A 27,500-nucleotide genomic window follows, 5' to 3' on the forward strand; every position below is an offset into this window, starting at 1 on the left:
AGGAAGGTTTATTTTTGACATATTATTATTATTTTTTTTACCAAATTTTAAAATTAAAATGATTTCACCCTTCTATCTTCCAAAGTTTATACTATTATTTTCTCTAAAAGTGCGAAACCTATTTCAGGCGATGCACCGTACCAGTCCTCTGCGTTTGAGGAACAGGATCTCACCTGACACAGAAATCACACCCAGTCTGGACTTAAGCACTGCCACCACAACAAAAGGTATATCTCATTCTTTGTATTTGTGTTTAGTTACGTATAAGGAGTGTGTATTTATTATTATCTGCTAATTGATTTAATTTTTTTTTTATTATTTGTCTGAGTGACAAATAGGGAAATTGATGTGAGCCTGATTACTGCTTGCTAAGACAGAAAGAAACACTATAAGTTTCTCTTTGACTTTTCTTTCCTCTAAAATTTTTCACTTTGTTACTTTGTGTAGTACTGATGTGCTACAAGATTATGAGATATTAGTTGTAATTTCTGTTTTTTTATTAATTAGAAGATTATTGTGATTTTTTCTGAGAGGTATTACAGAAATTCATATATGATATATGCAGACTGACAGCATTTTAATGGGTGAGGAGTGGGTAGTCAGAGGAGAGGGAGACTACATGGATCAGCTATTTGTTATGAAACAGGCATGCAGAAAGAACTTGGTAAAATGGAAGGGTGTTTGGACAGCCATGGATCTGGAAAAGCATATGAAAGAATCGACAGAGAAACCATGTGGATGAAAACTTATATTTGAGCATGTTTGTGAATGAGGAATAAGAAGAGTGATTGGGTTTGAAGCTAAGGTAAGGTCATTACAGTGTTTTGTGGTGGCTTCATTGTTAATAGGTAATATTAGGGGAGAGTGGGGAGAGAGAAGTGGAAATTGTAAATAAAAGTGAATATATAGAAAGTGATGAGGTGCACAAGAAATTTAAATGGAAGTTAACAGTGTAGCTTAATAAGTAGATAATGGAAGATATGTCAAGAAATGGAGGTCTGGAGGATTGTGGCAGCAGTGGAAATTGTGAATAAAAGTGAATATATAAAAAGTGATGAGGTGCACAAGAAATTTAAATGGAAGTTAACAGTGTAGCTTAATAAGTAGATAATGGAAGATATATCAAGAAATGGAGGTCTGGAGGATTGTAGCAGCAGTGGAAATTGTGAATAAAAGTGAATATATAAAAAGTGATGAGGTGCATAAGAAATTTAAATGGAAGTTAACAGTGTAGCTTAATAAGTAGATAATGGAAGATATATCAAGAAATGGAGGTCTGGAGGATTGTAGCAGCAGTGGAAATTGTGAATAAAATTGAATATATAGAAAGTGATGAGGTGCATAAGAAATTTAAATGAAAAAAAGTTAACAGTGTAGCTTAATAAGTAGATAATGGAAGATATATCACCAGCTCCCCTGGTGATCTTCAGCTTCACCTCCAGCACCTCTGGGCACTCACACCCACACAATCACTCCATAAAGAGATATAGACCAGTCCAAATAGTAGATGCAATAACATTCTACTATTCTAGTGACTCCGGAGTGACACGTCATAGTATTTCACTTGCTCACTTAGCTGGAGGGGGAGTACCTGTAGCAGCACGACCCTGCAACCTGAAGTTCAGTGTAGTTTCCCTGGTTGGGTCACACCAAGTCCACAGCCATGTCCATGCTCATTGGATAGCAGGCTCCCCTCGTATCCTGTGTGCTTACACAGAGCACATGTACTTAAGTTGCAGAAACCAGAACCGAGATCAGCTTTCCCCGATCCTCCAGTGGAGCACAACATAGCAGCAGCAACACAAGAACTCACCAGTTCTTAGCCAACAGGGGAACCTACTAGCTGTTGATCTTCAACTTCACCTCCAGCACCCAGTCATACCTGTGGGCACTCACACCCACACAATCACTTCATAAAGAGATATAGACCAGTCTAAATAGTAAATGCAATAACATTCAGCTATAGGGTGAAGCCTTCTTTTCAGGAGCTGTATCTCTTCAGTGCATGTCAGAACTAAACATGCAAAAACTGTTTAGTACATGCAAGTGTGTGTAGCATGGCAAACGTGGCATTTGATGTGATTGGGTTAGTGATAGTAGTAAAAATCAAAAGAAAATATCAGATTGAAACAAAATATTATATTCCTTCTCCTTTTTAAACTGTGATATTTTTTTTAATACCTGATGAAATTAATTTGTATACTATACTAACAGAAAGAAAATTTTTATTCATATACATAATATGAGGTTCTTGGGAATATCCTTTCATCAGTTTGATTTTATAGTGAATAGGAAGAAGAACCAAGACTTCTGTTAGAATAATTAAACGCAAATAGGCGAGAGAGAATCTTTAATAAAAACAGATCGTGTTTTAAAGTTTAGATGAATTATTTTTTGATGAACAGTTAACTTAAATGTAGGAATCTTTAACAAGTCAACATTACTATTAAAACAAAGGTATTTGTACCTGTAATAATGCATCAGTCAGACAGTAAGGAATGAGTTACTGGACAGAATATTGGCACCTACCCAGATTCAGTAAAAGTTTTGCTGGAAATCTTACCCCTGACAGTAGCATTTTATGCATCCACATGCATTGTTCTTATTCATTCACTAGTTTTTGAATTGTATTCATGTTGACAAATGTAGAAAAGATAGGAATGAGAATGAATATCTTCATAATACAATAGATGTAGTTGTGTCATTTTAAAAATATTTCTGCAATATTCTATTTTCTGTAATACACCCTGTGACACCAGTCACAATAGGTAGGAATAGGATCAAGAGGGCGCCCTGGAGTCGGCACTCCTCCATTCATGGCTTACAGATTGTACATTCCACAGATCATACATTAGTGATGTATATAATACAAGAGCCCCTTCCTAAATGCCCACTGTGTCTAATCAGCTCTGTGCACTCGTGGTGAGTCATTCTATCACTCAGCCCTCAGCCAAATTTTTCCCTCATGGCATGATCACATCACCCGGCCCTCAGCCAATTTATTTATTTATATATTTTTTTTAAGTGATAGTCACGTTACCCACTTCCAAAGGGTTAATTTGGAATGAGCAGAACATACATCTGTAGATACAGTCTAGCACAGTATTGTGGATCATTTCTCAGATTGATGTTAGATTTTCAGACTAAATCCATACTTGATATGGTTAGTTTAAAATTGTATTTACCGTACTCTTAGGTTGTATACAAGTTTTATTCAAATCAAATTTTATGTATAGGCAAAATATGAGAAATTCAGTCATCTAATTGACATTGCCAACTTGTTAAATTATGTATCATCAAATATATTTGTAAGAAATAGGAGACCTTTAGTCACTAAATGCAGGTTTGTCAACTTAAATTATGTTCCACATATAGTGGAAATATGAATGCTCTTGTTATCTTGAAGCACAGTGCATCTGACTTTAGAATTGTAAGAATTGAAATGTGTTTTCTGTACATTTCTAAAGATATGTCCAACTTTTTCTTTCATCAAAGCTGACATTATGCAGTATTATTCAATACAAATTGGAGGATAAATACTTCAGTGTGGAATGAAAATGCTAGTTTCCACTGACTGAATACTGACAGAAAATTATATGTGGATGCTACACATCAGTCTTTGAAGGACGTTGTTGAATAAAACATCACCTTGTATATGAATTGATAAGAAGTGAGTTACAGGGTAGACCACCTTTAATCCAACACCATGAAGTTATTTCTGAGGCATGCTTTAGAGGGATCGCCTCTGAACATTAGATAGGCAATGTTATGGATTAACCTCTTGGTGGTTTTTATAACAAGACTCTTTTTGTATCCTTATTCTATCCATATCTTGCAAAGGGGAGGGTGACAGGAAGATCTTGTTATGGAGGAGAAAATTTGGCCCATGGGTCTGGTTTGGAAATATCTCGCCATGGGAAAATGTTGCTGAGTGGTGGGTAATGAGGATTATCCTGTCAGAAAGGACTTGAGGGAAATTGACTGGGTAGGCTTTCAGGAAAGGGCTCATTCCCATGTTTCTGCAGGATTTGCACTGGTCCATGAATGTGGAATGTACTTTTTGTGAGCTATACCTGGGTTGGGGTTATTTCCAGGGAGGACTCTATGTATGTGCACAAAATCTTATTCCTGCCGCTGTAAACCAAATAATGTGGAGGGAGGATGGATAACACAATATTACCTTTTGTTACCGTTATTGCAGAGAGTAAAATAGATTTGTCATAAATGATAGATATAGTCGTCAGGAAATGGCAAACCGCAAAAACATGTTTGCAGAAAAAGAGCTAATAGCATTGCAGAGTGTAATCAAGAAGTCTTGATACCATGTGTTTTTGCTGGGTGAGTTGCCACTCAAAAAAATAAATACCTGGATATTCATTCATGCATGAGTCATGAAGCACTTGTATCCAATCAGGTTAACCCAGTGCCAACAGGCATGGCATGTACATTCATGCCATGCCCACTGTGAGTTTACTTATTTAGTTGTTTTTACAGATAGATGACTATACTTGTACTACGTCACCAATGAGTCAATTACGAGTACTGCCTTTCTTGCCCGTTTACCCTTTCCCTTGATTTATGAAAATATTTTACGTTATCTTATTTTGCTGTTACTAATATTTATAACATTATGGTAATTATAATGTTCATAATAAAAATAGCACCATTGATATTCATAGCACTAGTAAAAGATGTTTTTCCTGCCAATTCAAGGAAAGGTGAAGTCAGATAAGGTCACAAGATCTACTAATTGACTCCTTTGTGGCTAAGCACAAGCAGAGCCATCTATGTGCAAAGACATTTCATTTCACAAAAATATAGAAAATGAGCACAGCATTTTCCTCATTTATTATTCATTTTCCCCAGCAGCATGTGGTTAACATGCAACTGGTTATTTTCCTACAAAAAGATTATTAGTAATACAGAAATATTAGTAATACAAAACCCTCTTGTTTTCTTGTGACTAGCAGTGTGAATATTACAATGTGCACAATCCTCAAAGATGACTATTTATTTAGGATGTAGCTTTGGAAATTGGAAATCAGTGCTAACATTTTACAGCCTGTTTAATCTTCAAAATTTTATTTATATTCAGTGGATGTAGTTGTAAGAAAATTTGAAAATATTAGATTAATTGATATGTATTTTTAATCCATTGGATATAAGTAATGTCATCATGTCAAAAAAATATTCCATCATGGAAAATTTTGCAAAAGGCTAGGGTGACTCACTGGACAGATAATTTAGGTATGAGTTTTAGAATTTTTTCCACCAGTAAAATGAAATGTACCATCTATGAGCCATGCTAGAAAAGTACTGGCTGCATGGACAACACTATTTTTATGCTCAAGATCCTAGTCCTGCCCGCTATCACTGGGGGTGCAAAGTGTATTGAAAATTGAATGATACAAAAATATTTGAATATTATACACATATCAAAATGTTATTTGTAAACTACCTTGTGAGAAGATATGGAATCTATGCAAGGAAGACAATTTGTTACCATCTTGAATATGGCATAACAAATGATAAAGATAGACTTTAGAAAATGCCAAAAGGAGAAAAAATGCTTATGCATTATAACAATGCAAAGGGGAGTCAAGGAGTCTAGAAACTGCCTGGCCCACACTCTTTTTGTTAGTTGGGCCTACAAGCCACACACCTGGGATAGTTGCCACTCAAGTAAGCCTAATGCTCCTGGATCCAGTGGGTTAATTTTTTTATAGTTTAGATTTTTCTTATTTATCCCTGAAGAATTGTGATTTTAACCATGAAAATTCCTTGAGCATTATGGAGATTATTCTGAACCCTGTGTTCAAATGGTGTAAGTATATTTAAATGGCATCTGTCATACACAGCTCATTGCAGTAAATTGAGATATAATTATTCTTTGTCTTTGAATCTGAAGGACAAAGGTTGGAAAATTTGTTGATTGCAATAATAGTGCATTAGCTGTCTTGTAGCCCATTGGTGATTTGGCTGAAATTTACTGAGTGCCATTCATGCTGGCATGTTTAGTTTCCCAACATAGTGGTTGTCATGTCTGTGGTAGTGCATTTCACATTTTTTACTTTTTGTAAAGTCATTGAATAATGTAGACATATTGAAGCAAGGCGAGTATCCCTTGTGTTATTCCAGGTTTTGCACACCAAATGAAATCGGAACAGACTGGTTAGAATGTTACAAGTAAATACTGCATTCAGCATGATGTGAGGATAATTCATTTTGTGTTTCCAGAAATAACTTTCCTCAATTCAAAATATCTTTTTGAAATATGATCTTTCAAAATTGTAATGTCTCCACACATCATGGCACGCTGTTTAACAAAAACTCACCACATGATAAGGTATTGTCCTGCATCTGGGATTTTTCACCATGATGTGACAACACATTGTCAAAGGGTTTTGGTATCACTGCTCTACAGTTTGATAGAACTAATGATAACATATATCTCATTGTGAGCAGATATTGATGTTCAGTAGACAGTAAAGGATATAGAACCTACTTCTTAGTATACAGAATGTCTAATGGATTACAGGTTTAACCCTTCAGTGCCTCTTCACTCCCCACATTATTGAACCCCTTAAAATCTCAATCTTTTTACTATTATATCCCTCACCCACACACACACACCTCACTAAACTGCAAATGATGCCTGATGTTTGGTGTTTTCACCAGGGTAGATATTTTACAAAATTCATATTTTACTGTCATATATCAAATATATACTTAGTAGAGGTACATCAAAGATGAAAATGTTAATGTGAAAATGGGAGTAAACTAGCATGTAAGGCAAATAAAAATACGTAAAGCAGTAAGAGCTTATATTTATTTGAATGTAAAAATGTGTATAAATAGTAAAAATACTATAACTCATAATAGTTTATTTATGGAAGGGAAATGGGGTACATCATGAATTGGGGGTTTAGTTGGAGGTAATATGTCCAAAAGTCCCATTCACATAAAAAAGAGGCCGGAAAAATGACTATAATTGACTAAGAAAGAGGAACGCTTACAGAGGGACTTGGTATGTGGGGAAGATATGGTACATGTGGGTGTAGACTAATTGCCCAACATTTTCAGAATAGTTAGTGGACATTACTTATGGCACATTTAGAATGAAAAAGACTCAGTGAAACACTTTGCCAGTCCTGTTTACCATGCCAAATGCATGGTAAATAGGACTTGAGAGACTAATGCATGCAAATGACAAACAGTGGCAGTCCTGTCTATGAATGTGGGCCAACTGGAGGAAGGTCAGTCATATTCTTTAACCCAATGCCAAAAGGTTAGCTGTCCTAGGGACAAATCAGAAGCACGAGAAACATAATTTGCCCATCCTATATGAGTTAACCCATGCACCATTTCAGTGAATTAGGCTAACAAGTACCTTTACCCTACTTCTGAGGGGCTGTTGCTCCTAAATCATTGCAGTAACATTTAAACAAGCAAATACTGTTTAGTGCAAACAACTTCAAACAGACTCAGTTCTTGTTGTTGGTGTACATTCCACAGAAAGGATTCTAGGCATGCCATGATGTTTACTGTACATGCATGTGATATTCACTTTGGGTTAAACCATATCATGTTATGATAAAAATATTGTATACTGGGTGACACCTAATCATGTCATGAGTCTGGGTCTGCCAGTGAGAATGATGTCCTGGGATCCTGGGTGTGAGCTGGATAATAGCCTAGGTACAAAGCAGTGTGCACTAACGCACCCTGGCCCTGGCCTTTATTCAAAACTATCCTCTTTGTGAATGGGTTAATATTCCCAAAATATATATATCTAACCTTGGGTGAAGAAGTGAATATCACTAATGGGCTTTTTACAATGGCAAAGACCTTGTTTCAAACATAGTTACAGTGTTAGATAGAGGCAGTGAAATAATGACTCTAGCTGGTCATTATTGCTTATTTTGTTTTGTTTCTTTATAGCATGAAATACCCAGATTATCTCATGCTGCGTAATTCCTCTCAACAAATTTTAGATATACCATACCTAACTGAAAGAAGGGAAAAGCCCCACATAATTACACATGAAGAGGTGTTTGCTTTGGTACTAATAGCTTTCTTTTCATATTCAACTATAGTTAGTGCTAATACAATTTTTCTTTCTTTCATTACTGTATCATCTGATGGGGGTGGTTGTGTAATTGTCTATTTGTATTGGTTAGTTGGTAGATTTTTTGCATTTCTTGGTCCATTTGTGTGTCCTCTTTGCATTAATAAATGTCTTCTTCAGTAATTCTTTCATTTGGTGTCAAAAACTAAAAGCTTGTATTGAGAGGTTCAAGTGAGAAAAGTGAACTATATATTCCTCTAGTGTTGTTCTAAGCTCTTGCGCTGCCCTTGTGGACATATCTAGGTTACATTATAAAATTTCCCACTTCAACCCATTCACACTAGCTTACTACCAAGATGTAGTCTTATGAGAAAAATTACATATTTAACTATGAAGAAAGTTTATAGGCTTACCTATCAACTGTTATGAATTGCAAAGCCTCCAGCTTGTGTGACTCCAAAGCTGCAAAAAAGGCCTGATTATTCAAATTTCATAAAGGTAAATTTTGCTTGCAGGCATAAGAGCTGAATTTTATGAAAATATATATTTCACAAACATTTATCAAATTGATAGAATCGACTGCAAAGTTGAAATAGTAACCTATGTTTTATGAATGATGAAAGGTGGATAGATTACTATAAATATGTAAATAAAACACAGGAAAATCATATTTTATAATATAAGACAATAAAATGTGTATTAAGGTGTATTTATAAGTATCTAGAAGTGCAAATAGTAAAATGATGATATATTAAGAGATATCTGCATTACAGTATGGTATGTAGAGTGGGAATGTGAGAGAGGAAAAGATCAGGTGTTTGGCTGGATGACATGTACTTCACTCTTATTATATTCCACTCAAAAGAGGAATGAGATGAGAGAAAATGAATGATTGGCTCAGGGAGAGGAGAGCATACTAGGGGAGTTGGACAAGAAAATTATATTGTGGATGTGACTGAAAGAAATTTTCAGATAGTTCCAGATACATTAACAGACACCACTTATATTATTTTCATAGGGAAAAGTTGTAGAAAAAATGATTGGCAATTTTTACAGGCCTTTCCTGATTGTGGCAACTCACTGCACATTCTGCATTTTATAAAATTAAAAGTTTTAAGGATACCCAGGCCAAGGGAACGAAATCTCCCACAAGGTACAAAAAAAAATCATTTTCTTTGTGAACTGAATAAGTGTTAGAACCAGATAACTCAATATGTGTAATATAGAGAAAATTGGAAAAAAAAATATTCATAAACTTGAAAAAATTGCGGATAAGATATTGAATTTTTTTTGTAAAGATTTGAATTGCTTTCCCATGGGACAGCCAAAATTTAAAGTGTTAGCAAGTATATGTGTTAGCAAGCCATGTAAAGAGAAGACATGCATCCTAATTTATTTTTCAAACTTTCCCTCCATCCTATTTGGATGTCCTATAGGTTGGTGTCCAAAAATGTAAAATGGTAGTAAACATGTAAAAAAAAGAAAAGAAAAAAAAAATTAGATTAATTAAATTGTAATATATATATATTTTTTGTCAATATTATGGATTTCTTCCCCCTCAGCTAACATGCCAACTAATCATTAATAAGCCCTTGTGATTATTATTATTATTTTTTTTTTTTCATTATATTTATTGTTGATAATTCTAAAGACCAGTCTTAACTAACCCAATACCGCTGGGTGGTTTTCTGATATGTAAGCCCTCCTTACTGGGAGATATTTGTAGCACCCTGGGCCCAGCCACCAGGGGCTCATGTCATCACCCTACTGATCCAACGGCACATGTGCAATAGTAGCATTCCTTGTTTTTTCTTTGTAATACTAAGAAACTATTTTAAATTTCTCTGTGTTAGTATTTTCTAAAGTCTATATTTGCCATAGTATCTGATAAGTCAAGAATGTAGGATTTTTTTTATTTGTTGTCTAGACTCCATGATTGATTTTTTTTTTCACTCTTTACTCTGAATAAAGTAAACATGGTATCATGGGTTGTAACCTAAGGTTTTCATTGAATTTTTTTTTTTCTCTCCACTTTTTCCAGATATCTTATAAGATAAACTTTAGTTTTTACTTGAGGTTTATATTGTAACTTTGTGAGCACAATACACTGTCAATATACTACCTTATTCCCCATTCCTTTGTTCAACTACTAAATCCTTGTTTGCAATATTATTATTTATTTATTTGCTTATTTATTTATTTATTTATTTATTATTTTTTTTACGAATTTGTTGTTTTCCTTTGATCCCTTGCACATCTATGTCACACTATCTACCACCTCAACCCCCACCCCTTCTCCTACTCCTTCCCCTACTGCCTCTCTCACTCCCTCCATAAACACACACGCACACACACTTGCAACCAGAGTCAATCATGCTGTGACTCACATGTTTTGAGAGTGAGAGCTTGATTACTGATTTAATTTTGCAGATGCTAACCTTGGATGCCCGAGAAGCCTTTTTGAAATATAAAGTATAGGAAAAAGGAGAAAAAGTGAAATCTACTTCATCACATTTTCAGTGGCAAAAAACTCATATTTTGTGGGAATATGGGATTGGTGCACCATGGTGTGTATGTACATGCCACCCGGAATGGAGTCCAGGCATGCCATGGCATGTAAATACATACCATCCAGTGGCAAGGGGTTAACTCACTTTTCATTCTCCAAGCCCCTTGCTACCCACACATATGGAATGGTCCTCTTATAAGGGTAGGTTTTGAGTAAATTCTGGGATAGAAAAAGGTAGATCAAATAGATTTGCTGTAAATAGTTGTTAAGAAAGAGACTATAGTGGTATATGTGGGGTGACATGAGTAGAATATTGTAGATTTTTAGGTAGAAAATGACAAGGTTAAGGTTAATGTTAAAAGACTTTGGAATTGCATTGTCATAGCCAGATCAGATTCAGAAGACTTTGCTCTACACATTTCACACTTGGTTGGCATGCCTCAGGCCACAGGCGATGTGACAGAATGCATGGAGCGGGAAGTTCTGCTACATGTAGCCAACTCCCACCCCTGGTGTCTGGACGTTGCCAGAAATCACCAGAGCTTATGACACTCAGAGATTTCTGATACTCATCGGTGTTGGGTTAAATGATATTCACCAGTTTGTGAAATCTGCTTTGATTCCATTTCACATATTTTGCATACTCTCACACATTTTTATAGTGACTGGTGCCCAGGGTAAAGAATGTTGAATTACACATTTATTGTAATTTTATTACTCTAAATTAGGAAATAAGCTTACTGATAAGTATCTTTGAAGTTGCAAATCTGTAAGAGTTTTTATGATGAGAGTATTTACAAAGTCAGTGAAGTGTTGTCAATATTTACAAAATGTCACATTATTTTCTTTAGGGGTACACTCGGAAAATTGCTTCACTCTTTCCTTTGCGTTCAGGTGCACCAATACTGGCTGTTGCCTTATCTCTTTTGGTGCAATAGAGAAGCCAGTAGAGGCTGCCATGAAGTTTATGAAGGTATTCATGTTTGCACTGGCCCATTTATTCATGCTTAACAGTTGTCAATATGATACTACTACTGAACATTCCTAAGAATTGTTTGTAGAAGACTATACCCACAGAGCAACAGTCTCATTACAAACTGTTGTCACAGTTGATTAATATATGTGGTATTGTATGTTTCCGAATAAGATTCCATGGCAAACACTCAATAGATTGTAGAGGGAGAGCCTTAGTAAGTGTTTTTTGTCTAGAATGTAATTGAACTAGCTCTAGTATTTATTAAAGATTGATTAGATTTTAGTGGTTATCCTGATCAATCGAGATCCAGGCTGCTGAAGTAAAAGATTCATTACCATTACATTGTGATAAGCTGTTGCTGACTTACCAGAGTTGAGAAAATACATACAGATTGGTGTTATTTATTTATTTATCTATTTTTTTACTGAAAATATTTCCAAATATTAGACATACCATTAACCCGTTGCTGCTTGAATTGCATATGTGGACATGCCACCCCCACAATGAGTCTGACCTATCTCATCTGTTTGCCCTTTTCTTTGACTTTTAGAAATATTTTATTTTATATTGCAATTAGTTTTGTTTATAACATTGTAATGTTTATAATGTCTATAATAAGAGGAAACTCAGGTGAGGTCACAAGGTCTACTAATTGATTCCTTTGGTGGCTGAGCACTTGTGGATCCGTCTGTGTGTCAATACATTTCACAAAACAATACCACAGAGAACATCACATTTTCCTGGTGCAATTGGGGTGAAAAGATTGTCCTGCAGGGGAGGGGGTGAAGTTCGGGTCAGGAGAATGAAAATTGAGGTGAGCCTGTTTTGGAATACCTCTGTATCTAACTACTTATGTGCTAATGTATAGTCTGGCAAATATTTTTTTTCTACAGGGACTAGAGCAAATGTTTCTGATAACTATATCATTTTGTTATCATTTGAAGGTTATGCATAGTTTTTTTTCACATGAAAAATAAAAAATTTTGGTGTGCAGATTTTTTATTTTTTATTTTTTCTTATTTCTTTCTTTCTTCTATTCTGTGGGTGTTCTCCCCTTCCCACAGCTCTGTATCCTTAGAACCTCAATTTGCTGGTAGTTGTCACTGTCAGCTGTAGCATTCTATGCCCCTGTTGAATGGTGGCTTGATGTTACTGGAAAATTTTATCAAACTTAAAGGTGGATCATAAGTGAAATACTCAACTTACAACTCCTCTACCTTTAAAATTTAAGTCTTTAATATATTTAATTTGTTGAATGTTTTGATTGATAAAACAATATATGCATAAGTATATAACATTTTTTGTGTTTTATGTTTGCTCGTTTTGCATTTTACCCTAACCCTGGTGTAAAATTTGTGCTGTCAATATAGACTGCTGTACTTAATTAACAAGTATGACAGTTCTTACATAGTTCTTACAACACATAAATCCAACCCTAAGAGTAGATTTACTTTATTAATATCTTTCGTATATAGATATGTTGCATATATTTTGATGTTCGGATTTTACATATTTTCAGCATACCTACTAAGGTTTGCTTTATATCTAAAACGTTGCAGTTATTCCCTTTAAAGACGTGCTCCAAGAAGATGTCTGGCTTGGCCAGTGTTCTTTAGTTTTGTATAAAGTCCCTTTTTCTACTGGAGGTTATAATCTGACATGTTGCTAAAGAATATATGCTTTCTGCTCTTAACCCAGTCGGCATGGATGACAAGAATACATGCAGTGCCCAATGTAATATAAGTTTATTTATTGTATTTATACATAGATGGCTCTACAAGTGCTTAGTCACCAAGGAGTCAATTGTTAGTCCTACCTATCTCATCAGTTTACCTTTTTCCTTGATTTTTGAAAAGTTTCTTTCGTATTATTTAATTGTCATTAGCCCCTTGATGACAGGTGAAGAAAATTTTAAAAAAAGTTACATCAAGCTGAATCACCAGCTCGTAGCACTTTTGTGTGCCACCGTGGTGTACAACCGCATGCCACAGATTAAGCGGTTTGTTTTGACGCCCCCCGGCGTGACCCATGAGGAAAGGGTTAATGTTACCAAGAGTTTCATAGTTTAATAATCATAATATCATTAAGAAAATAACAGTATTGATATCAATAGTATTAGAAAGAAAAGCACATTTTCCCACAATTTTAAGGAATGGGAAAATCAGGAGCAGTCACTAGGGCATACTGATAGATTCCTTGGTGACTGAGTGCATGTGGAGCCTGTTTGCAACAAAATTCACTAAAAAATACAGGGGACAACACGTAAATCTGAACATTATAAGGGGGATAATTCTAAGATCTGCAATGCAACTATTTATTGCTGTCATGTATATATAGATCTCTCATTTTGAAAAAGTAGACTATATTTGAAGAAGATATTCCAATGCTGTCACCCATTAGATAGAAGAATATATCACTTCATTTTATAAGTATTTGCAATGTATCTGCATGACTAGGTAGTTGGAAAAGATGATATTAGGGAGATCAGATTTAAAATGTGGAATGGACACAGCTATTACCTCTTTTGTAGTGATCTTTTGCCAGAGATTTGAGTTAGAAATATGGTTATGGACATCAGACAATTTTCTGATCTTGTATCACTTAACCATTTAATATAATATATGTTTGAAATAAATTCCAAGAAAAGAAAAGTATAAGGACATAATGATATAATCCTCATTCAGATTTTAGAAGCTGGTATCATACGTCAGAAGAGAACTTTGATTAGGAGAGATAATAGAAACAATATAATATTTTGATTTCTCTTCTTACACAGTGACAGTTCCATCAAGCAGTATGATTACATAGAGAGCTTACTCCTGGATTCCTGTATATCTATGAAAGGTACACCTTACACATCTTACACAGCAAGAAAAGCAGGATTATAAGAGGTATTAAACGATAAGCAAGCTATAAGTACAGTACCAAATGAATTTCTCCATAGGCTTCTGCAAGGCATGGTTCTCTGCCTGTCTGGCTGCCTCACCAGCTTCCATTAAGTTATGGTTTGTTCTGCCTGTTGCTTGCTTGCCAGGGGTTTCTACCACACAAATTGTTTTCTATGGAAGATGGAACTTAGTAAGAACTGTTGAATTGACCCCCGTGAGAGCATACAAGGACTGTGTTGCAGAAAAGTTACTCCAGTTCTCTATGTATATCAAATTTTTTTTCTAAGTACTGGTAACATCTGTATAATTTAGAGTTGTAATGAATCTGATAACAGGAAGCAATATAAATCTAACAGTCAGATCTTTATTTAATTAATTTATTAATTTATTTATTTTTAATAAAGTACCCAAAATGATTGATACTGTCAAATGCAAGAGCTACAACAAAACAGAAATAGGGAATAAAAGTGAGAGAACCATTCTACTTGACACTGAAATAGGTTATCAAAGTCTTGTGTTTGAAATTAACTAAAAGAGGAATGCAGATTGAACAGGAATTTGCCAGTTAGAGTTACTGGACTATATATTAATATGACTGTTCCAACAGCATAGAAAGAAATGAAATTTGAATATATGGAGTAAGGAAGGAAGCTGTATGGGTGATATGCCCTTTTGGGATTTGATATTGAACAAATAACAAAGAAGCATGTCCATTTGATAAAGAAATGTACTGTTAAGGGTGATATAGCCAACTTCCCCAAGCACAGCTAACTTTTAGTGATAACATACCTGTCATTGGTCTTACACACCTGTCATAACATATAATGATTAACATACAGGAATTCAGGAAATACAATTTTGATAAGAAAGTATTTATATCATTAATGGAAACATTACTGTCTTATTAACATTCACAACAGTAGTTCTTGTAAAATTTAAACTTATGAAACTGTAATGAGATTGATAATATTTTCTATATAAGAAGTTTGATTTTGCAATTATTTTCATAATGATATAATGTAGATCATATACAGATGGGTTAGATATATAAGGGCTAACTGAATAGACTACTGGAGTTGGATTTATACACATACAGAATGTTTCTTATGATTTATGGTATAGCAGTATTTTTATTATGGTCTTGTGAACTAAAGGCATGAGAAAATGGAAATTAATTGTGCTTGCAGAAATACCAGAAAATATACAATTTCCATTATGTTTGTTTTCTCAACATAATTTCCTGTCTCTGTACTGAGCCATGCATGGGACTTTGCATTCTCAAGTGAAACATTAAAAGGTTTTAAAACCCCTCTCTCTATGCACTTGGATCTAGCATCAATGATTGTTTATGAAAAGAGGCTTTAAGCCTACTTCTCTCCTCAACAATAAACAAGTAAATCTTTAGCACACAATTTTGGCCAGGCTCATTTGTGCATGATATGATAGGAAGTCACTCACCATGAGAGATGTGACAAGATGTCTGACATGAGTGGGTTGAAAGTTTTTTTAAACCATAAACCCTTTGCCATTGATATTTTTATATACCTAACTCATCATCATCAGTCATCATCTTCATCTTCATCTTCATCTTCATTGGTTTAGTTGGTTTAACCCATTGGAATCTGGATACTTCACTGCCATCATGGGGCCCTAAGGATGGGCATTAGACTTACATGACTGGACATACTGACAGGCTTGCAGCTTGTAGATTGTCATTGAAAACAGACACGTGACACGTGTATGAGGTGACAAGACTCCATGCCTCCCTATTGCGTGTTATTTTGTCTTTTTCGGCAGAAGCGTTTAATTTTTTTTTGCCATTTTCCAATGTATATATGTCATTTTATTTGTTTTATCTAGATAGTAATAGACTTTCTCTTGCACAGACTCTGTCATCTCTCTAGGTAGTCTATAACTCAGTGCAATAATAATAAGCAACATTTTGTTACTTTTTTTTTTTTTCTTTCTTTTTTTCATAATATTCAGTTTTCTGTAATACAGCCTGTGCCATTGGTCATGACAGGTAGGAAATAGGATCTTGAGTATGGGAATGGTGTCCTCCCTCTTCAGGTCATATCACAAACATTACATTCCACATTTGTTTGTCGATGGAAATAATACAAAAGCCCCTTCCTAAATGCCAAATGAGTCTAATCACCCTAAAAACCTTTTTATCACCTTGGCCTTCAGCAGAAATCTCATTAATAATATTATTATTATTATTATTATTATTATTATTATTATTACTATTATTATTATTATTATTAATGTTATTATTCTTGTCCTATTATTACTATCATCATTACTATTAGTATTACTATTTCTATCATTAAAGACTATTATTGTTGTTACTGTTATTATTGTTATTATGATTATCATCATCATCATCATCATCATCATCATCATCATCATCATCATCATCATCATCATCATTATCATTATTACTAATATAATTATTATTGTTATTGTTATCATCTTTTATTATTACTGATTATTGATTTCTGTTCTTATAATCAGCATCTTTCTTGATATTATTATTATTTTTTTTTTTTTATTATTGTTGTCATCATCATCAGCATCATCATCATCAGCAGCAGCAGCAGCATTAATCATTATGATCATCACCAACTTCATCATCATCATTTTTGTTTTTGTTATTGTTTTTGTTGTTGTTATCATTATCATTAGTCGTATTACATTATGATCATAATTATCACCATTGTTATTATGGCTACCATTATCACAATTGTTTGAGTTACTTCTTTTCATAGACTAGTCTTTGGCTACAAGTAAGTAGAGTTGACTTGAAAATTTGCTTTTAATTAACTTTTTATATAGTTCCCATATTCACTAGTAGGTAAACAAAGTGTTGATATAAATATTATAACACCAGTGTTTGAACTAATTTCAAATGTAACACTATGAGTAACAAACATTCAGTTGTAATTATGGACCAACATGAAATAACATCTTTTATATTTCCTTTGAAAGATTGGTCAACCTCCTCCATAAAATTACAACAAATTTTAGTTGGTTGTGACATTCTCATCATCCTCTCTGTTTTGTCATTTGTATTGCCCTCTTTTGAACACCTGAACTTGTCACTCTCGCTGTTGGACACTACAAGTAAGAGTGTGAAAGCCTATTTCCTGTCTAATATCACTTCTTTTTCAACCCACTTCTCTCCACACCTTTTCTTTTGTGTTCATTATCTCCTTTTCTCTGTTTTGAATTTCTTTGGTAAACTCATCACTTGTGATAACCTTTGTTTCTGTAATTCCAATGCTTAACTCTACAGATTCACCTTCAACACTTCTTACTGGGGCTTTACAATGAACTGCATCTATGAAGATATTTTTAAATTGTAAACTAAGAATTGCACTAAAACTGAGCACATTTTTTAAAGTTGAAGGGATTGCAAGACTATGTGTAGGAGGTGCACTGTATGTTGATGGGCTCAGGAGATAGATCCAGTGGTCTGTTCTTGTTGTAAGTGGCTGTCTTTTGGGAAAATGCTGGGACAGGCCATCTTGTATTTGCTGTTGTCTGGTATATCTTTAAGATGGTAGTGTTGAATGCTAATTTGTGTTCCGAAAACCTGCTGCATTTTTTTTTTTTTTTGGGGGGGGGGGGGGATCATGAAGACATTCTTCCAGATTTTGTAAAGGAGCTACATGAAGGCAAGTTTACTTAAATGCTTATAAATGCTCTTTTTGTATTTGAATAAAGGTCCATATTTACTCAATCTATTTGTGTTACATGCATAGATGCAAAATTGATCATTGAATATGGAAAAAATTAAACAAAGTAAACATTCTGACTTTTCTGTGTTAAAGTAGGGAAAAAAGACTTATGGTATGGTAAATGAAGATTACCATAAGTTTGTTTTGTTGATGTTTTCATACTTTCAGGTATCTACTCTTGTATTCATAAACTCACAAGAAATGTTGAAGTAGGTACACTATGATGTGAAGTATTCAATTTAATGATAAAAAAAAAAGATATATATATATATATATATATATATATATATATATATATATATATATATATATATATATATATATATATAGATCCCAGTACTCAAATAAGGCAGGTGATTCATATCAGACCAGTCCATATTATGGTCCAATTTACCCCAGTCAGCACTGAATAAGAAAAAGAAAAACTGCTATAATAGCTAATATAAAGAGCATTATATAGTAAAATAAACTTAAATCAAACATAACAGTTGAAACATCCACAAAACAAACACATCAATAAATAAAAGGCTATGTAAGTGAATGAGCATGAAGTGAGTGGTCAGTGATCAAGGAAATGGATGTGAGCTGTGTGGCTGGTTAATGGAGATAGTGGATTAGGGATGAAGATGCAGTGTGGCCAGGGCCTTGCTCTTTCTGCCAAAACAGCTGAGCCAGATTCCAGAGGCTATTCATATGTGGTCAAAACAGCTTTGGTATTTAATAAATGGTGAAAATTTAATGAGCTTTGACATCTGGTCGATGGAAGAAGAATATAATTTTAAGATTTTTTATATATTTTTTTTAAGTGTATTTATTTTAGGGATATTACAAAATCTGCTATGAAATTTAGTATATAGTGCATTCTCTTCCAAACCGTATTGTGTGCTGACATAGCTTTGTAAGATGATCAGATCTAAACGTAATCAAAATTGTTTTTTTGTTTGTTTTTGTTTACTGAAGAAATTTAATACCTTTGGAGGGTGGTTAACCATACAGAGGAATATGTGTGATATATGTCAAGGCAAACATGTACATTTACTCAGGGATTTAGTATAACTACAAAGTTAGCTATACTTATTTTATATTATATATAAAAGGGCATTTAATGTTTTGAAAAAAAAAGTGAAAAGTTTCCAGTTGTGTACTTATTGCACCCCCAGCTTGCAATGTCTACATCTGTTAGCAGTGAAGATATGGATTCTTCAATATGTTATATCTCTGAGCATTTATAACAATTGTAAGGGGTTTTAATGCCTATCTGCAGTTCATCAAAGTATCCTCACCACTTTTTTGCCACTGATAAGCTCACTATGTTACTTATTGAAGAGCATAAGAAGCAGCTCTAGTAGGTATGCCTTGACATTGCATGAGGAGTGTGTTTGAATAGAGTTAAAAGAACACTTTTAAGTGGAAGTATCACTACCACCTTGACCTCATACTGCAGAACAGTAATGTTTTTAATTGGAGAAAACAACTGTTTGGTGATGACTTTCTGAAGAAAAGCTAGACGAAAACAAAACAAAATTAACGATCACACTTGTTTGAATGTGATTTCTCTATATATTATTATCTGTTTTCTATTTTCAGAATTTAGTTTCTTGGTAACTTTTGTAACTTCAGTAAAGCAAAATTTTTTTTTTTTTATGTAGGATTTTTTTTTCAAACGATTATAGTCCACTTTGTTCCTAAACATTGTTGATAGATGCTTTCAAGATCAAATAAACCCAGAATCTGATATTTAGGTAAAAAATAATGTTATTGTAGAGTGATTATTATAATGTTTGGTTGGTCCTTTTTTCTGAATATTTGTTTTTCCAGATATGTGGCAGATAGATAGTCTAACAAGAATTGAAACATCATTAGAAAGTTTATGTTTGCTCAAATTTTTCACTTACTTAGTCACTTTAATATTGTTATGACCCTAATTCTGGATCTTATGACATCATTCACTGAAGTTGCATTTGTTTTCGCTAATTCTATCCATGTATTTTTTTTTCTGTCAGTTATCATTTTCTGCATTTATCTAGTCATAACTTTTCCATCTCATTTAAGAGTTGGTATTAGTAAGATAAGTCACTCTACTTTTTATAGAAATGATTTTTATGTTAAAGTGTTCTCACCTATTCTAAGTAAGCAGACTATTAATGCACCTTGCTCTCTGAGTTGCTGTAGGATCCTTTTAAGTAGCATTATAATCATTGCTGAGAGTAGAAATATCACCAATAAATTTCACTGTTTATAGCAAATGGTACAAGGTGTTCTGTGTAAGATTTCATTAATCACTAAATCACTTTTTTCATAGATAGATATTTCACTATTTAACAGGCACTAAAGTCATCATATTCCCATATTGAAGTCTGTATCTTTATATACTAAGTTTCATGGATTGCCATTGTAACACATTATGCCCCTACAGACCAACTACCCCCCTCTATGAGACAATGTCTAATTGTATTAATTTTGTACTTCCCTGAAATGCCCCAAAACTTTTCTACTGTAGGTGTCATTTGAGTGCTATCTATACAGGTACAGCTATCTCATTAGCACATTCTTGCCAGAAACAAAGTGTGATCACAGATAAGACTAATCAATAACTGTGAAATATACAACAAAAATTTTGCTATTCAAGAAATAGTACAAGTATTTTATGGTATTAGAACCTAGGAGAATCATTCAGTGCCTGGATAAGTAGTAAAAGAAGCAGCAGAAGTTGTTTACTACAGTGTCAAATGTATAATAGAACTGAAGAGTTTTTGGTTCAGTCTGATATGATGATAAACAATGTTTGTTCTCATTCCCATCTGAAAAGTTGTGTTTTTCATTTCAAGGAGCTGTTTAACAAGTGACTTGACACCAAAAGTTAGAGCACAGATGTGCCATGGTGTGCAGTTGTATTTGTATTATTATTATTATTAGTAGTAGTAGTAGTAGTAGTAGTAATAATAGTAGTATAATTTTTGTTATTATTGTTGTTATTATTATTATTATTATTATTATTATTATTATTATTATTATTATTATTGTTGCTGTTGTTGTGTTATTATTATTGTTGCTGTTGTTGTGTTATTATTATTATTATTATTATTATTATTATTATTATTATTATTATTATTATTGTAATTATTATTATTATTAATATTATTATTATTATTATTATAATTATTGTCTCTATTGTTACTATTATTGTTGTTATTATTATTGCTTTTAGGTTTATTATTATTACTATTATCATCATCATCATCATCATCATCATCATCATCATCATCATCATCATCATCATCATCATCATCATCATCATCATCATCATCATCATCATCATCATCATCATCATCATCATCATCATAATCATAATCATAATCATAATCATCATCATCATCATCATCATCATCATCATCATCATCAACATTACTATCATTATTATCATCAATAATTTGCAATAGGATTAATCAGTTTATCAACTCCTAAGATAAACCCAGTAGGCAATTCTTCTTATCTTGCAGTACTTGCAAATCATGCTTAAGTAACATATATGTGCTTTGATTGTAGCAGCCTTTTTCTGTGTCTGAAAGTCATACAGAATCACTTCTGAAAAATCATCAGATCACATACCTGCAAACAGAATAGAAATGGTTAAGACACAAGGTAATTCAGACACATGGTAACTATAGAAAAGGAAAGTGGAGTGTGTTGTGTAATTTATGGAGAACTAAATCACTGAGATTGAGCTAAATAGATATGTGTGCCAGTCACCTACTGATGCAGTGCAGTAGTATAGTTGACATTACAAAACATGAGAAACATAAGTACAAACTGCAGCATTACACTACTTTCAAGTTATGTATAAAACAAAAAAATCTTTTTTTTTTTTTTTTTTCTTAACAAAAAATGGATTAAAAGTAGTGCCATTGCTAGCCCTACCTCACCTTTGCTTGCACCAGGGTCTGATTTATGTATTTACTAAATAAGCTATAGCTTAGGGGCTTGCATTTTAAGGGTCCTTCAAATTTTGGTGACCTTTTAGAATTTATTGTGCATCACATGCTCAGGACTCAGGGCCTTGCTAAGTCACAAGGTCATGAGATCAGAGGTGTGTTTCCCATACTGTGTATTTCAAAGTGCTCCTGTAAAAATAACTTGCATTCTCTTGGTTAAACATTTGGTATTAACCAATTTTCTGTCACACATCCTGTGCTGCTGGTCATAGCTGCAGCAAAAGGATCCTTAGCCTGGAAATACTGTCCTCCCTGGACTTAGTGTTCTCTCAGAAGTGGCTCATGGATGGTACATTCCACCCTTGTTTACCAGTGGAAATAATGCAAGTGCCCTTTTCTAAGTGCCCAAGAACTCTTTGCACTCATAACAAGTAATTCCTGTCACCCTGGCACTCAGCCAATTTTTTTTACATGATGGTCCATTCCCCTCAGCCCTTAGCCAATTTTTTTTTCATGAGGTGAAAGTAAAGTCACCTGGATCCAATGGTTTAACAGTCAGTCAATTTCTACAACTGTACTTCATGAGTTGTATGTGTTTATTGCATGTCTGAATGAGAAAGTAGCAACTAGTCTTAATGTGAAGGCAAGTCTGCCCACATTGTCTCTGTGGAATCAAATTGATTCACGTTATTGTACATAATTGTACTCAGATATTGTGTAGTCAAGTGACAGATTTTCTGCTTTATTACTATTGTTATTATTATTATTATTAGCAGTAGTGGTAGTAGTACCAGTAGTAGTAGAAAGTTTTAGTAGTAGTTTTTAATAGTAGTAGAAATAGTAGTAGTAGTATTTGTAGTAGTAGTAGCAGCACCAGCAGAAATAGTATTTTGTCCTTGCTCTTATTTTTATTCATTTTATTCATGTTATTATTGTTAGTGTTATTATTTACTTCATCATTATTACTTTTGGAAATCCTGATTGCAGTAACAGTAATACTAGTGATGGAAATGATGACTGTTTATTTATATTTGTCATTCATATTGTTTTTTATTTTTTCTGATGTTAGGATTGTTGTTGTTATTTCATTTTTTTCAGAGTATGATTTTCATTTGATATTACAATGATATAGTTGTGATAAATATAATGATGATAAAAAAAGTAATGGCAGTGAGAGTAGGGTTTTGGCAGGATGATGATGATTGTGAAAACAACATTCATGATAATGAATAGTAAAGCTCATTATCATCATCATCATATTCATGACAATAATAATGATTTTAATAATAATAAATTTGAAAATAGCAGTGATTATGTTGATAATAATTATGAAATTATTATAATGGTGATAGTGATAATAATCATAGTTATTATTAGGTCTTGGAGGGCATGATATATGTGCCATATACACTAATTTTTAGTAAGTTAATGATGTTTACATGTAGATGGCTTCACAACAGCTTAGTCACCAGGGAGTTCAATTTAGTCCTACCTATCTCACCTCTTGATCCTTTTCTGTGACTTATTCTTTATTGTTATTAGTATCATAATAATGTTATGGTAATCAAAATGTAAATAATGATAATAGCAGTATTGATATTAACTCAATGCTACCGACAAAATGCTGTGCTCTTTTTTTTTTGTGTGTGTGTGTGTGTGTGTGTGTGTGTGTGTGTGTGTGTGTGTGTGTGTGTGTGTGTGTGTGTGTGTGTGTGTGTGTGTGTGTGTGTGTGTGAAATGCTTATGCATATAGATGGCTTTGCAAGTGCCTAGCCACAAAGGAGTCAATTAGTAGACCTTGTGACTTTACCTGATTTCACCTTTCCTTGAATTGGCAGGAAAAGTTTTTTTTACAAATGCTATGAATATCGATGTTGTTAATTTTTTAATAGGCATTATAATTACTATAATGTTATAGACATTAGAAACAGCAATATATGATAACTTAAGACATTTTTGAAAATCAAGGAAAAGGGTAAACAGGCGAGACAGGCAGTTCTTGTAATTGGCTCATTGGTGACTTAGTACAAGTGTAGCCATCTATATGTAAAAACAGATAATATAGTAAACTCATCTCACATGTATGCACATGCCATGGCCGTCAGATTTGGGTTAAGAACATAAACAAATTATCAATGGGGAAATCAGGTGTGGTCATTAATGGCTGAGCACTTGTGGTGCCACTCTGTGTGTAGCAGAATTCATGAGAAACTACAGTGGACAGGATATAATCGGTGACCGATAACTTAATTATGATAATAAAAGGTTGGTATTATTGTTAGTGACAGTAGTGCTGATAGCAGAAGATGTAGAGTAGTAGTATTGTTGTTGCTATTTATTATCAATGATATTATTATTATAATTTTTTTTTTTTTATCATTAACTTTCTTTCTGTTTGTGACAATGATAATAGTAGTGGTTGCTATTGTTATTGTAAGAAGATTTCAATGGATGATAAGGTTCTATGATTTTATGATATGAAAACAAGATAAATACAAAGACATTAAAATGAATTGTCATATATGTTTTCACAATTGATAGTAGTACTTCTTATTGATACATACTAATTATTTGAATTGTTGGTATTTGGAATGAAAGTTATTAGATATATTGGGCATTTAAAACCTTGCATAGTATTCTAACAAAAAATGGGTGTTGTGTGTAAAAAAGATGTTTCCTTGAAGTATGCAGTTTAAAAAGATACATTACTTTCTGACACGAAACCAGAGCATGCTACTACAAAGACTTGATTTAAGACAGTACTAAGGAAGCAAATGGCCTCAAAGAATGCTAGCAATGTTGCCTTGTTTTATTCTTTGAGCATGTTATTGATTTGTTTTTATAATAGTTAAGTACGGACTCAAAATATCATTAATTTAGTCTATAATTAATCTAAATATCATTGATTAGCTAATTCCTTTGATATGATAATCATAATAAAATACCTTCCACCTCTACATGTATTATCTGCTGTTGCTACAGATGTATATAAATCACAAGCAAAAGAGTACAAACACACATGGAGTACTTCATGGCTGTTTGTGCTCTTACTGCCATGGTATATTTATGAGCAGTAAATTACCACAGTCAGTTTTAAACCAGAAAAGTCTTCAACAGCACATGAGCATGCAACCTGAATTGTATATTTGGAATTTGTATATAATTATTTTTTTAGATACTACATATGGGTAATATCAAAAGAAATTTATGTGTGTATACAGATTGATGTTATTTTATACCATTTTTGTCTATGTTGACCATAACAAAAGATATAATCACTAATTTATGTTTTGCTGTAAATACCCGAGGAATGTTACACTGACATTAATTTTCTCTGTGTTGGATTATAAACTATGACCTGTGGTACAAGAAATAATGTGTTTGGTCAGAAATAGTATTGCATATACTGATATGATACATTTAGAATTAACAAAAAATACTAAATTAGTATAAGATCTGGAATAAACTAATTTTCTTTAAACATGAATTATTGCCAAGCCTTATACAGCAAACTGATTCATTAGTATAGGCTATTGTAATAAATGTTTTATGTAGAATGATGATAGTTTTTATGTTTGGTGAATATGAAAACATATTCACAGCCACTTTTAAGCTTATATCAAGATGCAAAGTGTGACTGCCATTGATGTTTTTATTATTTTAATAATTTTCTGTTTCCTCTTCTTCCAGGTATGTACTTATCTAGAAACCATTGCTGTTTATTGAAGGTAAAGAAATAAATTAAGTATATTTTAGGATAGCTTTAGGTAATCATAATAGTAGGCTATTATGGTAAAGGGAAGATAAAAATATTTATATTTTACACTGGTGGTGTGACTATAAAAGAAATTAATGAAAGATGAAGGTATCTTATCACAACAGTATTAACTTTTCTGTCACCTCATCAGCATCCCTTTGAGTAGTTGAATGCAATAAGAGTTGGATATCACAGTGTAGGAAGGATTAAGTTATTTATGTTATCTAGTGTTGGCTTTTCTTGTGAGGTAGGGCCATTTCTGCATTGTAACCTTTTATGGTCAGGCTTTACTCCTGTTCTTTTGAGAGATGTAGTATAGATGAACCATCCTGAATCTGCCATGCTGATGTTCTGTGTCATGATGCTTTAAACATTTAAGCTGTCTTTTTTTATTTATTTTTTTATTTTTTTTATTTTTCATTTAAAAAAAGAGGTTATTGACATCACCCATCACAGCCAGTTTCAAAGGTAGTTCAATTAATTTCTGCAGTGTACTTACTCCTCATGAAATATCTGTGAATGCATGTATGTAATGGTAATTTGGCTTTCATACTCCCGTATTTTTATGCTGCCCTCCATTCAACTACTTTGTATTTAACCCCATTTCTTCATGAGACTGCCCTACATGTGTTCTCAATCAAGAAGCATTCATCCACTTTGTTCCTTAAAGCTATCTCCATGAGGTGATGTAGTCTTATCCCCCCAACTGAAATTACAGTGTTTATGGTCTACCTAAATCTGTCTCCTCATATATCTGCAATATACTTAATTTATCTGCTATGACCTTTCCCTAAATAAAATACTGCCCTTAAATAAGCCTGTGCACTAGCGCTTATCAAATGAAGTTATCATGCACTTGCTATTCTAACGTATGATGTCACGCACATGTGTGTTAATGCATCTATAACCAGATGACATATTCAACACACAAACCTTACATGTGTACGTTTCTATCATAAGTACTCTTCACACATAGCCTTCCTCTACATGGCCCATTTCTTTTACAATGCCTTATTGACAATAATTCTGCCCATGGAATATCATCCAGTAGCTCATGTGACTCTCTGTCTCTCTCTGTCTCTCTCTCTCTGTCTCTCTCTCTCTGTCTCTCTCTCTCTGTCTCTCTCTCTCTGTCTCTCTCTCTCTCTCTCTCTCTCTCTCTCTCTCTCTCTCTCTCTCTCTCTCTCTCTCTCTCTCTCTCTCTCTCTCTCTCTCTCTCTCTCTCTCTCTCTCTCTCTGTCTCTCTCTCTCTCTCTGTCTCTCTCTCTCTCTGTCTCTCTCTCTCTCTGTCTCTCTCTCTCTCTGTCTCTCTCTCTCTCTCTCTGTCTCTCTCTCTCTCTCTCTCTCTCTCTCTCTCTCTCTCTCTCTCTCTGTCTCTCTCTCTCTCTCTGTCTCTCTCTCTCTCTCTCTCTCTCTCTCTCTCTCTCTCTCTCTGTCTCTCTCTCTCTCTCTCTCTCTGTCTCTCTCTCTCTCTCTCTCTCTCTCTCTCTCTCTCTCTCTCTCTCTCTCTCTGTCTCTGTCTCTCTCTCTCTCTCTCTCTCTCTCTCTCTCTCTCTCTCTCTCTCTCTCTCTCTCTCTCTCTCTCTCTCTCTCTCTCTGTCTCTCTCTCTCTCTCTCTCTCTCTCTC

The 27,500-nt window shown here is 33.7% G+C and overlaps 1 protein-coding gene across 9 annotated transcripts in view; it reads left to right on the forward strand.

The window, feature by feature from the left end:
- The window catches only part of LOC125041601, a 59,543-nt gene that overhangs the window by 20,108 nt on the left and 11,935 nt on the right, over nucleotides 1-27,500 (forward strand). For 2 of the 9 annotated variants that reach the window (XR_007116306.1, XM_047636664.1), the window contains exons 2-3: nucleotides 128-227; nucleotides 10,499-11,017. Coding sequence is in view for 6 of the 9 variants with exons in the window: in XM_047636664.1 (XP_047492620.1) it covers nucleotides 128-227; nucleotides 10,499-10,539 (141 nt within the window). In the remaining 3 variants the exon portion in view is untranslated. Of the gene's footprint in view, nucleotides 1-127; nucleotides 228-10,498; nucleotides 11,018-14,329; nucleotides 14,447-25,806; nucleotides 26,985-27,500 lie in introns of those variants that run through there. The other 7 variants (XM_047636661.1, XM_047636662.1, XR_007116305.1 and 4 more) reach the window with 6 other exon arrangements.

Source organism: Penaeus chinensis, chromosome 30 (genome assembly GCF_019202785.1).
Source record: "Penaeus chinensis breed Huanghai No. 1 chromosome 30, ASM1920278v2, whole genome shotgun sequence".
Taxonomy (NCBI): domain Eukaryota; kingdom Metazoa; phylum Arthropoda; class Malacostraca; order Decapoda; family Penaeidae; genus Penaeus; species Penaeus chinensis.